Below are 15,477 nucleotides of genomic sequence, written 5' to 3' on the forward strand. Positions count from 1 at the left end.
TCAAACTAAAATTGGTAAAGGCAATAAAAGTGATGGTGATACGATACTGGGGCATCTCCCCCAAGCTTGACAAAAGCCAAGGGGAATGCCCATACCCATGTACTCAAGTCTCCTTTGGTGGGGGAGATGATGATGGTGGTGGTGATGAGGTAGTAGCGAACTTATCCTCCGGCTTCCATGGTAGCGGCTCACCATCACAAGAGGAAGCACGAGTCTCACGAGTCCTGCAGCAGGCAGCTAAACTCATACCTTTAAATATTGCCTCGTATTCAAAGACTTGATTTTGGAGATCATAGATTTGGCTTTACAAAAAGTTGATTTACCCGTTGAGGGTGAAGACGATGTCCTTCATGGACCGACCATCCACTTTGTGATCACATGTGAAATCCATAATCCTGAGGTGATTGGCACCGAGTCCACGCTCCACCATCCCTTTGCACTTGAAGACCTCCCGCTCCATGGCTTCGAGCTTGGCCTCCACCGTTCCCGTCCTCTTGGGCCCTTGAACATCCCGGATGTGGAGCACCCCCTCACGCATCTCAATGGTTTGAGGGTGCTTCATCACCTCCGACAAGTAGGGGTTGATTACCCTCTCGAAGAACTTGTCCTTGGAGGAGCTCGATGCGGCCATGGCGATCAAGATATGTCAGAAAACAGCAAGAAACAAGAACATAAAATTTCTCCGTGATGCGAGGTCAATACGTTTGGGGGGTATATAAAGATTTTTTATCTTGGGAAACAAGCAAACGGGAGGAAAACGGGGTCGGGAAGGTTCCCGAGGTGGGCACAACCCACCTGGGCACACCAGGGAGGGCAGTCGCGCCCTGGTGTATCGTGCCCTCCTCGGTTTCCTTCCTGGTTATTTCTTATTTTTCCTAGTTTTTCTAATATTTCAAAACTGACAGAAAATATTTTTGCGGATTTTTTGGAGTCCGTTTACTTACCGTATCATGTACCTCCTCCTTTTCAGGATTGTGGAGTACTCTGGAAGGTTTCTTTTATGTGTTCTTCCGGTGTCATGGTTTGGATAATATTGCTTTTAACATTAATAGGCGTGCCTGAGATATAATGTTTAATTCTTTGTCCATTGACCACCTTCGGGTTAGTACCTTCGGCAGTATTAATCTTGATAGCTCCAGAGTGATAAACCTCTTCGATAATATATGGTCCTTCCCATTAGGAAAGAAGTTTCCCTGCAAAGAATCTAAAATGAGAGTTGTACAAAATAACATATTCTCCAACTTTGAATTCCCACTTTTGGATTCTTTTGTCATACCATCTTTTAACCTTTTCTTTGAATAATTTGGCATTTTCATAAGCTTGGGTTCTCCATTCATCTAGTGAGCTAATATCAAATAACCTCTTTTCATGGCAAGTTTGAAATCATAGTTGAGTTCTTTAATTTCCCAATATATGCTTTATGTTCTAACTCAAGAGGCAAACGACAAGCTTTTCCATAAACCATTTTATAAGGAGATAGCCCATAGGATTTTTATATGCTATTCTGCAAGCCCAAAGTGCATCATCTAATTTCTTAGACCAATTCTTTCGGGACCTATTAACAATTTTTTGTAATATTAGTATTATTTCTCTATTGCTATGTTCTACTTGACCACTAGATTGAGGATGATAGTGTGATGCAATTCTATGGTTAGCATCATATTTAGCAAGCATTTTACGGAAAGCACCATGAATAAAGTGTGAACCACCATCAGTCATTAAATATCTAGGGACTGCAGACCTTGGGAAAATAACTTCTTTAAGCATTTTAATGGAAGTGTTGTGATCAACACTACTGGTTGGAATACCTTCTACCCACTTAGTAACATAATCAACAACAACAAAAATATGAGTATACCCATTAGAGGAAGGAAAAGTTCCCATATAATCAAAACCCCAAACATCAAATGGTTCACCAACAAGTGAATAATTCACAGGCATTTCCTGACGCTTACCGATATTACAAAGTCTTTGACATTCATCACAAGATAGGACAAACTTACGAGCATCCTTGAAAAGAGTAGGCCAATAAAAACCAGATTGCAATACCTTGTGAGCAGTTCTATCTCCCGCATGATGTCCTACATAGGCTTTGGAGTGACATTTCCGTAAGATTTGTTCATGTTCGTGCTCAGGTACACAACGTCTAATAATACCATCTACTCCTTCTTTATAAAGATGTGGGTCATCCCAAAAGCAATGTCTTAAATCATAGAACAATTTTTTCTTTTGTTGGTATGTGAAACTAGGTGGTATATATTTAACAACAATGTAATTAGCATAGTCAGCATACCAACGAGTATTGTGAGAAACATTTATTGCAGCTAGTTGTTCGTTAGGAAAACTATCTCTAGGATCGAAAGTATGTCTAGAGGGGGGGTGATTAGACTACTTGACCAAATAAAAATCTAGCCTTTTCCCAATTTTAAGTCTTGGCAGATTTTAGCAACTTAGCACAAGTCAAGTAATGAACCTACACATGCAATTCTAAGAGTATAGCAGCGGAATGTAAATCATTGCATATGAAGGTAAAGGGGAGGAGTTTGGAGGGAGCAAACACAATGTAGACACGGAGATTTTTGGCATGGTTCCGATAGGTGGTGCTATCGTACATCCACGTTGATGGAGACTTCAGCCCACGAAGGGTAACGGTTGCGCGAGTCCACGGAGGGCTCCACCCACGAAGGGTCCACGAAGAAGCAACCTTGTCTATCCCACCATGGCCATCGCCCACGAAGGACTTGCCTCACTTGGGTAGATCTTCACGAAGTAGGCGATCTCCTTGCCCATACAAACTCCTTGGTTCAACTCCACAATCTTGACGGAGGCTCCCAAGTGACACCTAACCAATCTAGGAGACACCAATCTCCAAAAGGTAATAGATGGTGTGTTGATGATGAACTCCTTGTCTTGTGCTTCAAATGATAGTCTCCCCAACACTCAACTCTCTCTCATAGATTTGGATATGGTTGAAAGATGATTTGAGTGGAAAGCAACTTGGGGAAGGCTAGAGATAAAGATTCTTGTGGTTGGATTGGAATGTCTTAGTCTCAACAAATGAGTAGGTGGTTCTCTCTCAGAAAATGAGTAGTGGAAGTGTAGGCACGTTCTGATAGCTCTCTCCACGAATGGAGGATGGGTGGAGGGATATATATAGCCTCCACACAAAATCTAACCGTTACACACAATTTACCAAACTCCATGGGACTGAATAGTGAAACTCGGTCAGACCGATTCAGTTCAAAATGTGAACATTAGGCTTTTCGGTGGGACCGACAATATCAACTCGGTGGGACCGATGTGCTAGGGTTAGGGCATAACTTGATCTCGGTGAGACCGATCACATGAACTCAGTGAAACCGATTTCAATAATAGGCAAACAGAGAGTTGGTCGGGCAAACTCAGTGGGACCGATCGCTCATTTCGGTGAGACCGAATTGTTACGAAAAGGAAACAGAGAGTTTGCATTGTGAACTCGGTGGGACCGATCGCTCATTTTGGTTAAACCAAAACGTTACAAAGGGAAAAGGAGAGTTTGCAATCCCATCTCGGTGAGACTGAGATCCCTATCGGTGAGACCAAACTGATTAGGGTTTATGGCTATGGCTATGTCAAATGAACTCGGTGGCGCCGGATAGATCAAATCGGTGGGGCCGAGTTTGACTTTAGGTTTAGGAAATATGTGGAATTGAGAAAGCGGTTGAGGGCTTTTGGATCATGTCACTAAGCATTTTGAGCAAGCAATCCATTAAGCAGCACCTCATCCCCTTTTAATGGTATTGGCTTTTCCTATGGACTCAATGTGATCTTGGATCACTAAAAATGAAAATGTAGAGTCTTGAGCTTTTGCCAATATGTGTCCTTAGCATTTTGAGGGGTCCACATCTCTAGTCCATGCCATGCCAATCATTGAACTTTCTGAATGATCATCTTGAAAGAGTATTGGTTCAATGAGCTATATGTTGTTAAGAATTACCAAAACCACCCAGGGATTAGTTTCACTTTCAATCTCCCCCCTTTTGGTAATTGATGACAACATATAGATCTAAGCTTCGACAAATGATAATAAGAATGAAATACATCGTCGCTTTGAGAAGTACGTGATAAGCAGGAGCCCCCCCTAAATCTGTGCATTATTTAAAATTTGCTTTTGCATGCAAATGCACAATCGATTAGGATCATGGGTTACTCTTTCATGTCGCATACATCTTGGTGGAGCGCTCAAAATGATAGAATATGAAATATACACTCATCACCAAGACAAAGTGAATGATCATACATGAGAGATAGAGACTATTATCATCCAAGCACAAACATTAAATTATGATATGATCAAGCACATGACCATACAAGTATCTCACACACACAACCATAGAGTATCATCCAAGCAAGCAAAAGAAGCAAAGCTCTCTCTCTCTCTCTCAGCCTATGATCTATACACTTTCTCCCCCTTTGGCAACAAGTTACCAAAAAACTTGAAAATGCATAGTGCCATGCGGCTCGCTAAGCTTGATCTTCGGGAGCTTATGAGTGCAAAGGTGGCGTGGAGAGGAGTCCTGCAACAAAAGCATCTGAAGAGGTTGTAGGAGCTGGTGGAGTTGCAACTGGAGGGGCAACTGAAGCTGTGGCTACAGGAGCTGAGTTTGTGGCTCTAGTGTCTGTCACTGGCACTGCTGCAGACCTCTGTCTTCTGGGCACCCTTTGGTAAGCATCAGTAGTGGTCTTGTCACTCCTATCCTCAAGCTCTTCTTGGATCTTCTCCACAGAAGTCTGAATCTTTGTCACCTTGACATCCAAGTCATGAAGTTTTGTCTCCAAGATTCTCTCAAGACTCTCTTGATTCTGAGTCAGGGTGGCCAATCCTTTCTCAATCCTCAAAGTAGCCTGAATGAGATAGCCAAGTTGGTCTTGTTTTGACTTGAGAAAAACTTGAGATGCCTCTTCAACACTTGGCATCTTGGCTTCCTTCTCTGCTTTTGCTTTTGCTTTTGCTCTCTTCTCCTGAGCCTCTACTGAAGTAGGATCTGTAGCATCCATGACAACTGTATTGCCCTCAAAATCAGGCCTCAAGGGAAGGTGCTCTTTGTCCAATAGATATATGCCTTTGCCCATCTTGGAGTTGATGAGCATCTGAATGTGTGGAGCATACCCACATGATCTCTTCTGATCAGCAGTTGTCCTCTTGATTGTCTCTGCAATCAGTGTCATCACTTTGAACTTTTCTTGCACATCAAACATATGCAACAAATTGATGGAATGTCCTCTTATCATCCTATCATCTCCAGACTTAGGCAACAATGTGTGCCCGAGGATAGTATTGATTGTGGGCAGTCCTGACAGAAGTTAATAGACAGAGCCAAACTTGTGATGTTCCAAGGCTGCATCAGGAATATCCTTGTACATATGTGCCATGGAGTTGTGTCCTTTCCTTGGATTGGCATACACATCAGTATCATCATCATGCTCTTCAGGGGCATTGATAAGCTTGGCCCACTCAGCAACAGTAGACTGGTACCTAGTAGCCTCAGTCATCCAAACAATTCTTCCATCTGGGTAGAAGTGAGATGTTGAATAAAACTGCATGATAAGCTCATCATTCCACTTGGTCAATTTCTGACCCACAAAAGTATCAACTCCATTCATTCTGAAGCTCTCATGAACTCCAGGAAAGTGATCTTCATTGTCATCAATATATGACCAATCAACCCATTTCATGTTACTGACTATGGGCTTCTTATCCAGGAGCACAGTCTCATAGAAGTCATGCTGTTCCTTAGTGTGGAACCTGTAGTCTACATCAATTCTTCTTCTTGTGGCATAGGGATCTGACTGTCTCCACAATCTAAGACCTGAATCCTTCCTTATCTTCATGTTTTCAACCACTGGATGTGTATCATCATGATCTCGGATCTTGGGCTTCAACTTTCTGAGCACTTGGGCTTCCTCTTCTTCTTCTATTTCAGGCACTGGGGCCTTGTTCTTTTCTGCAGCAGGTATGTTTCTGGTGCTTCTCTTTGGTGCATACTTTGAAGCTTGAGCAGTAGCTTTGGGGGCAGTCTTGGGCTTTGATGGAGAATCCCCAAACTTGATGGCATCCCCCATCAGCTTCTGAGCTTTGGGTGCTGGTGCAGTATCCTCTTCTTCATCTTCTTCCTCATCTGAAGAGTGCTTCTCAAATTCAGCCATGGGATCAGCACGCTCGCACCATCTCCCTCTCTTCCTTTCCTTCTTTTTCTTGCCCTCACCAGCAGCCTCTATAACAGTTGATTTGGAGGCTTCAAGAGTTGAGGTTCTGGCCTTAAACATTGGCACTCTCTTGGCAGGAGCTTTCTGTTCAAACCAGGCTTGGTTGAAGCTATAGTGCCAAATTCTTTCTTGACAACTTTCTTCTTGGAGCTGACCACCTCCTCAGCAGCAACATAACCTTCATCCTCAGAGTTTGAGTTTGTCTTTCTCCTTGTTGTGGTAGCTGCTTTTGGCAAGTTGCCTGGGGTGCTTCTGCTACCCTCATGATAGCTGCCAGAGGGACTAGTGCCCTCACTCAGATTGACCTATTCCTCAGACTTGTTCTGGCTGTCACTCTGATCTGACATAGCTGACACTGCAAACTGAAAGCTGACCCAGTGAATAGATGTAGTTGAGATAGAGTGGATGAGCATCACAAAGTGCAGAGATTTTGCAAAACAATTGAGTCAAAAACTTAGTTTTAGTTTTCTACATAAAGCATTTCAGAGCTACCGATTTGTTAAACTCGGTGACACCGAAGCAATATTAGAGTCTGAACTAGTGAAATTGGTCAGACCGAGACACAGTTCGGTGACTCTGAGATTGCTAGGGCTTCACTGAGAGTTGAACTCGGTCACACCAATTGCAATGGCCTAGGACAAATCGGTGAGACCGATTTCTACAACTCGGTCGGTCCGAGATGAGTTCGGCGGAAACCTAACCCTAAATTTTCGAAACAAAACTAATCTAAAGGAAGTTTTTGCTAGATAGAGTAATCTCATACGTGGTAAGAATCATGGCATTGACCTAAGTGCAGGAATCGGAGGTAAAGATTGCACATAGGGTCGAGTTAATACCCTAACTTGGTGGTGAACTCGCTACGGCGACAACGGCGGTGAAGATTCCAGCAGCGGGAGGTCGCTGGCGATGAGGAGACGATCCGGAGACTTGAGTCGGCAGAGCAGGATACGTGCGGGCGAAGGGTTTTGGAGGAATTTCCAAAATTTGACCCGTGAGTATATATATCCTGACCCTGTCGGTGTGACCGAGTGGAATGACTCGGTGGCACCGAGATGCAGAATCGCAAGCGGTTACTGCAACTCTGTGTGACCGAACGGTTCAAATCGGTTGCACCGAGATTGAAAACCTAGATCAACTCAATGAACTCGGTATGACCGAAAGGGGTGAATCGGTCAGACCGAAATACACAGAGAGGTCTTGGAAGTTTAAGTCCATGACGAATCGGTGGCTCCGAGTGCTCCTCACCCAAAGGGTTTGAATCTAACTTGATCAAACTTTGTGATGTAGCATGAATAGGGTTTGAGACCAGAAAAGCATAGATAGTTAGAGGAAGTTCTTAGGCATTCCTGTCCATCCATTTGGCAAAAGAAAAAGACCAAACAATCAAAGCAACAAATGGATGTCCTCGAATGAGAGAAATATGCAATCAACATGCTCACACAATAAGATGGCAAATGAAATATGTGGCAAAGCATGCACAAACACTCTAGCATATATCAAGCAATTGGTGATAACTAGGTCATCTATATATGAGTATATTGACCGAGGAGTGAAATCAGAACATTTGATCGTAGGTCATACTCATCGTTTAAGCACAAGTGGGGTTACCACTTTTACATAAAGCATTGTTGTGTTAACACCATTAGAGTTTCTTTAGCTCAATACTTAGAGTAAAGCTCCCCCTAGATGTGACATTCCCCTAAGAGGGATGAACTAACCTTGGGTTTTGTCGATGATGACTTCATGTAGATGTTGAAGATGTGGATGCTCAATGTTGATGTAGATCATTTGGAGAAATCCATTGGAGTGAGTTGCACTTTCAATACCTACATATGGGTTAGTCCCACAAGGAACAAACAAGGATGTCCATAGACATAGAGTGAAGTACATTCAAGATGATGTCTATGAAAGCATTAGGTTACCTTGTCCCTTGTCTTACCAACAAGAGGGTTTGTGACTCCTTGAACTAGTACAAGATGTGGAAGTTGTTTGCACTTATCCTTGCCAAAATGATAGGAGTGAAGTATGTTGGCGGAGTTACCCTCAAGAACTATCCAGTTCTTCTTCTTCGGGATCCACATCAGCTTGATGGGAATCCTTGGAGTTGTTGTCGTACTTGATGAAGTAGAACTTGATGTAGTCTTGGGAACCCACTTGACCAAGGCCTTGGGAGCTTCTTCAAATGCATCAATCTCCTCTTGAAGCTTGTCCTTGCCTTTTTGCTTGTCGTCTTGTGGTGGAAGATCATCTTGAGCTTGTGACCCCTTGAAGGAAGTAGGATCATACTTCTCTTGTTAAGGAACAAACTTCATCTTGGGGCGTTGATCTTCTTCCCACTCAACTCCATTGGCATTGAACTTTCATTCAAAACCAACACGTTGATTCTTCCGGTGCCTTCCTTGCTTGCGTACAATTTCCTCAAATTGCTTACTTCCGACAAGGCTCTTGGAAACACCTTTCTCTATAATTCCCTTCAATAAGCTATGTTCTTGCTCAAGTGTAACTTGGCTAAGAGAATCATTAGTGGAATCAAGAGAACTACTAGAAGCAACAATATTGGATTTAGCATGATTATTGTTACTACTAGATGAAGAATCTTTCTTACTCTTGTTGCTAGATTTTACTTGTGGCATGTAAGTAGACAAGAGTAAATGCTTGGCAATGTAAGAAGAACTTTTCTTACGAAGATCATCATTGATTGCTTTTAAGAACCCATGCTCTTGCTCTAGGTTGAGCTTTTCAAAGCGTAGCTTCTCATGAGTCTTTAAAAGCTCTCGATGATCTTCTAAGGTAGTTTCATGAGCTAACTTAAGAGTGTTTAGTTCTTTAGTTAGATGCTCAATCTCCTTCTTATCATTGTCATTCATTTTATCTTGATTGGCACTGGTACATCGACGTGCTAAACAAACGGTTTTTAACCCCTTTCCGCGACGGCATTTAGAACCGTCGCCAAGTGAGTGTGTGCGATAGGGTGTCCTTCCCACACGACCCAGAAATCGTCGGGGATAGGCCCTCCTGGGACCCAGGCTGGGGCCGTGTGCGATCGGGCGAGGCATCGAAACCCAATCATTTCCGTAGGTACGTACATCCCACACGGCAATCCGAGAAAATCATTTTCGTAGGTATGTACATCCCACATGGTGAATCCCAGAAAATCTTTTCCGTAGGTATGTACATCCCACACGGTGAAAATCTCAGAAAATCATTTCTGTAGGTATGTACATCCCACACGGTGAATCCTAGAAAAAAAATTCCGTAGGTATGTATATCACACATAGTTCTTTGTGTGGAAACGTTTGTGCAAGGTGGCCTAACGCAAACAGTTCGCTGCCGGAAGCCGTATGTGATTGTTAGTTGATCGACCACTCCTACTTTCTAGAAACTGTGCGGGTTGTTTGAGTTCATCGCCCACGGTGCTGTCTGAGTAACCGTCTGCAATGGAAAACCCCAATAAGCAGGGTAATTAGCCTATTATTGATAATCCATGTACTAATCAAACTGATATTTCTTATTAAAAACGCCAGATATTTCATATCCGTATAAAAGCAACCAGGATTTCATAATCTAATTACATCAGATAGCTTCGGCACTCAGTTACGCCATTACACAACAGCACCAAGTTTCACATGCAGCATCAAAACCCTTTGGAAAGTAGCATCATACACAGTAAATAGACAGATAAATCTCATCTGGGAAACTACAGAAGCGGAAGGCAAATATTGAGCCTTCAGTGATGTTGAATGTCCTTGCAACTTTAGGCCAGTGGCTATGGATAATTGCCCGCCCAACCTTCGTCCTCTTCAGCAAGACTTCAATATTGTACCATGGGTGTTGAATGAATACCTTCCTCGCCTCTTGACCATCCAGGTGATTTGAGAGGTAATCATCGGTGAACTGCTTTGAAAAGTATTGAAAACAAAGCTATGCATAAATCGCTGTTGTAAATTTTGAAATGGCGAAGGGGTAAAAACAAGGTAAAAGAGTTGGTACCATCCTATAGTTGACTGATGTCTTCTTCATTGTGCAAACAAAGATCTTGCTGTTATTCGTCGCAAGTTTCTTCATCCTAACAATCTTTCTGAGTTTCTTGACTTGACTGATATTCATGGACATCTCATTTCCCCATATGCAAAATGGGTCGAACAGTGGGTCTAAGCCTCTGACAGCAGGACCTACATGTGCAAGACCAAATTGTAAGAAACCTAAATATTAGAATGATTCCTGCAACTGCACAATAATGTGCTATTAGCCAAAGGACCCTGCTTGAACAAACTTCGATGGTAAACCGCAGTGTCTCCCATTGTTTCCCTGCAACACACATAAGGAAGATCTTGATTAGGTTAACTGAGATTTGCCATACTATCAGTAGAATATGTATTGAGTACAGCCAAATTCAATTGGTGTCACATGCATAACAATACAAAATTGTACCCACAATAAATGAAAATCAAATCGCAGAACTGAACCAAACAGTTAAATGGACAGCAGACCAAATGAACCAAAATAGTTAACTGAGCACGACATTACAGAATAGAAACATGTACTAGAAGATAAGACAGTTAACAAAACAAAGAATGCTTGAGAACAGTACTACGAAATGTAGCAATTGTTGGACCAAAGTGTTAACTGAACATTACATTTCAGAGGACCAAACAGTTAACCGAACATCAGATTGCATATTAACATTACATAGGACAAATCACTAGAAGGCACTAGCAGTGGCCTCGAGAAAACATCACGAACTGTATTTTAAATTAGACAACCGCGTGGCGGTGTCGACGGTGGCCTCGAAGACGAGGTGCTCCTCCAAGATCTGGCGGTCGACACGCATCGCAGCCATAGCGACCTCGTTCACGCATGCGGCCGCATGCTACTCAGCTCCACATTATACTGCGTGTAAAATGGCTGTGGACGGCGCTTAATGGAGGAGGGGGCAGTGATTTCGGTGGAAGGTGTCGCTCCGTCGGTCGGGGCATGTGGGATGGGAAAGGAGGAGGATGGTGTGGGTGGGGTGTGGATTACCTGACCATATCGTCGAGGCCACGCAGCAAGAAGAAGGGTCGGCGGCGAGGAGGCCGCACAGCAAGAAGAAGGGTCGCCGGCGAGGAGGCGGCGCTGCAAGAAGAAGGGTCGCCGGCGAGGAGGCGGCGCTGCAAGAAGGGTAGCCGGCGAGGAGGCGGCGCTGCAAGAAGAAGGGTCGCCAGCGAGGAGGCTGAGCAGCCAGTAAGCAGCAGTGAAGGTTTGAACTTGGAAAGCAAGGAGGAACAGTGGAAATGTGGCTTTTGGTAGGAGAGAGGGGGCGGGGAGATATATATTTCCGCGGTGGCCAATTTTTTTGCTCGGTGCCGCGAGAAACTGGCGCGCAAGTGTGGTTCAAGCGGGGGCAGTGGACTGTAGACGACGAAGTTTCCTGCGTAAGCCAGACAAGACGGTGCGCCAAGATATTTTATATCGCATCCCACACGATTCTTTCTAGTAAACTGTTTGTGGTATACCTGATTTTTTCATTATGTTTTGAAAGACAAAATGGTGTTACAGAGGGAAAGGATGGTGTTTGAATTGCTAGAACATTCACGTACAGTGAACATGCAACTAGTACATGAGTGTCGTGTTTAAATTTGGAATTATTCCGGGTTCGTTTGGCATTTTTATGCATTAATTTAGTTTCTGGGCATTTAATGTGCATAATTCAAATTTGAACTACAAGCACAGGCTCCAGTGCACCAAAGTTGTTTGAAAAATCACATGTGTGTCCTTAGGTGAATTTGTAGGTCCCATGCAAGAGATGGGATTGAAATTCAAACATCTGGGCGTCGTGGCTCGGCCGGAAAGATTGAGAAACTTGGTTTTTAAATTCTAGTAAATCCAAAACACGCCTGAAAATCAGGAAACTTGGCATGGTGTCATGACATGGCACCAACATGCTACGGTAATTTTTTTGGCCGAATTGGGACAAGCTTCTTGCAAACCGGAGCTTCCCTCAAGAAGGCTCGTGCTTCCGAGAGGGAACGTGTCACCTCCGTGTGCGAAACGACATATGTACACTGCCTTCTCCCGCCTTAATTTTTTTACACAGGCAGGTTAGACAAAAATAGAAGTACCGTGCTAAATTTTGGAATTATTCTGGGTTCTTTTGGCCTTTTTTATGCATTAATTGAGTTTCTGCGCATTTAATTTGCATATTTCAAATTTGAACTACAAGCACAGGCTCCAGTGCACCAAAGTTGTTTGAAAAATCACATGTGTGTCCTTGGGTAAATTTTTAGGTCCCATGCAAGAGATGGGAGTGAAATTTAAACATCTGGGCATCGTGGCTCGGCCGGAAAGATTGAGAAACTTGGTTTTTTAATTCCTATAAATCCAAAACAAGCCTGAAAATCATGAAACTTGGCATGGTGTCATGACATGGCACCAACATGCTGCGCTAATTTTTTTGGCCGAATTGGGACAAGCTTTGGTGTAAGCTTCTTGCATACCGGAGCTTCCCTCAAGAAGGCACGTGGTTCCAAGAGGGAACGTGTCACCTCCGTGTGCGAAACGACATACGTACACTGCCTTCTCCCGCCTTAATATTTTTACATAGGCAGATTAGGCCAAATAGAAGTACCGTGCTAAATTTTGGAATTATTCCGGGTTTGTTTGGCCTTTTTTAGGCATTAATTGAGTTTCTGCGCATTTAATGTGCATAATTCAAATTTGAACTACAAGCATAAGCTCCAGTGCACCAAAGTTGTTTGAAAAATCACATGTGTGTCCTCGGGTGAATTTCTAGGTCCCATGCAAGAGATGGGAGTGAAATTCAAACATTTGGGCGTCGTGGCTCGGCCGGAAAGATTGAGATACTTGGGTTTTAATTCTTGTAAATCCAAAACACGCCTGAAAATAATGAAACTTGGCATGGTGTCATGACATGGCACCAACATGCTGCGGTAATTTTTTTGGCCGAATTGGGACAAGCTTTGGTGTAAGCTTCTTGCAAACCGGAGCTTCCCTCAAGAAGGCTCGTGGTTCCGAGAGGGAACGTGTCACCTCCGTGTGCGAAACGACATACGTACACCGCCTTCTCCCGCCTTAATTTTTTTACACAGGCAGATTAGACCAAATAGAAGTATCGTGCTAAATTTTGGAATTATTCCGAGTTCGTTTGGCCTTTTTTATACATTAATTGAGTTTCTGCGCATTCAATGTGCATAATTCAAATTTGAACTACAAGCACAGGCTCCAGCGCACCAAAGTTGTTTGAAAAATCACATGTGTGTCCTTAGGTGAATTTCTAGGTCCCATGCAAGAGATGGGAGTGAAATTCAAACATCTGGCCGTCGTGGCTCGGCTGGAAAGATTGAGAGACTTGGTTTTTTAATTCCTGTAATTCCAAAACATGCCTGAAAATCATGAAACTTGGCATGGTGTCATGACATGGCACCAACATGATGTGGTAACTTTTCTGTCCGATTTGCGAAGGTGCACACATTAACAATCAACAAAGTTATTTTGGAACAAGTGCTGTCACGTTACAAATCGGAAACACAAGTATTATTGAAACCGTGGGCGTTCTACTTACCAATTACGTGCGGCCATGCGTCCCCTTTTTTATTGGTTAGGAGGTGTCATGCGGGGTAGCTATTTGAGTACGGGAGGTGTGTGATCAGACCCCTAAGCGTGCTCATCGGGAGGAGAGCCCTTTGACCTCTACCCGCCGCGCATCTCCCTCCCAACGTCTCCATTAATGGTGCCCGAGCACCTGTTCTACGGCGTGGCTATATGTCTCACTGGACTGAGATTTAAGAGAGAAAAATGAAAATCTGAAAAGAAAGTTTTGCATGGATCTTAATGTAAGATCCGACGGACCTATATAGCATCGACTGCGACTTATAGCAAGTATGATGAATATAAGGACGATGACAGTGGATAATAATTGTCTTACATATTTAGAAACATAATTAAAAAAAGCTACATGTGGCAACGCCCGAAATACACAAGGGGAAAAGAAGAAGGAAGACAACGATCTAGCTCGCTGATCTCTACTTTCTTGATGCGTTGCTGCAGGCCGCGGGAACTAGTCTATGTGGCGAGTGGTGACGAGCTCTTTCTTGTCCCCAAGATGCTGCTTGAGAGCATCTACGGACCCTGGCGGGTCTTCCATGACCCTGGTGGGTCCCTGCTGTCATCCTCTCCACGTACTATCATCTCCTGATTATGTACGCGTCAACCTAGTAGGCCCACAACTCAGCCTCTAAACCCACGGCGAACAAATACAACCCATTTTCCATACGTTCAAACGGAAAGTTCAACATCCAAAGCAAAGTAATAGGTCTGATCCAGATATAGAGTACTGAACTTGCACTTTGACAACCATCATAGCCAAGTTAACTATCTACTCCCACTAATACTCTAGTAGAGTACAAGTACTAACTTACTGTTAGCTTACTAGACGATGCTGGCCGCCATCTGCAGTACACGCTAAATGCCGGCACCGACGTCCTCCTCCTCGCCTCGGACTTGCCAGAGGTGCGATAGGGTGCGTTGCACGCACACGTTGGCCCTTTCCATGCTAGCGTGGTCAACCGAAGCTTCGGCTTCTAAGCGGGAAACCCACTTGACGAGCTAGTAGTAAAATTCGGCGTCGTGAACGCGTGCGTGCCTAACAGCCTCCAGGGCTATTTGCCGGGCGCCGGTCTCCATGTAGTCGGCCTAGTTGTGGGCACTCTGCTTGCGACTCAGAGCGTCGGTGCGCTGCTGCTCCATGCCCCGCTGGCGGCGCAAATCGGCGATACGCTGCTCCTCCGCCAGGCGGTCGCGCTCCAACAAGTCCTCATACTCCGCATTGCCATCTAAAGGCCGATAGAATGCCTCCTCCCTCCGTCTGCCTTCCAGTGAGAAACCGAACACTAGTTCCAGCGTTGACCACCTCCAGCGTCACCTATTGCGGACGGGTGGGGGCATGACGGACATGGTGAGAGCGAGGGCAAGTGGCGAGCGACGTCGGGCTGGTGGGGGCTTATGAGGATAGGGCGAGTTGGATGATGGTGCCACCGAAGAACGCCGGGAACGAGTAATTATAGGCGAAAGGTAGGTGAATGAGTGTGTCATGGGAAACGCGGCGGCCATCGCGGTCATCAGAATTCAATGCATAAGCAGGCATGGCTTAGCGCACCAGCTTGCCGTGGAAAACTAGAAAAACAGAAATTATGACTGTGCCGTCCCATACCGTCCCGTCCCGTCAGTGGTGCG

General features: G+C 44.2%; 1 protein-coding gene across 1 annotated transcript; it reads right to left on the reverse strand.

Moving 5' to 3' along the window:
• Window positions 1-319: 319 nt before the first annotated feature.
• LOC109778370 (uncharacterized) lies at window positions 320-631 on the reverse strand. Its single transcript, XM_020336926.1, has one exon. The coding sequence runs from the start codon at window positions 629-631 to the stop codon at window positions 320-322; it is 312 nt and encodes a 103-aa protein (XP_020192515.1).
• Window positions 632-15,477: the final 14,846 nt, after the last annotated feature.

This window comes from Aegilops tauschii, chromosome 4, assembly GCF_002575655.3.
Source record: "Aegilops tauschii subsp. strangulata cultivar AL8/78 chromosome 4, Aet v6.0, whole genome shotgun sequence".
NCBI classification, from domain to species: Eukaryota; Viridiplantae; Streptophyta; class Magnoliopsida; order Poales; family Poaceae; genus Aegilops; species Aegilops tauschii.

Excerpts from the sequence above, each read along its gene's own strand:
- LOC109778370 (XM_020336926.1), bottom strand. The coding sequence starts at position 631 with ATGGCCGCATCGAGCTCCTCCAAGGACAAGTTCTTCGAGAGGGTAATC.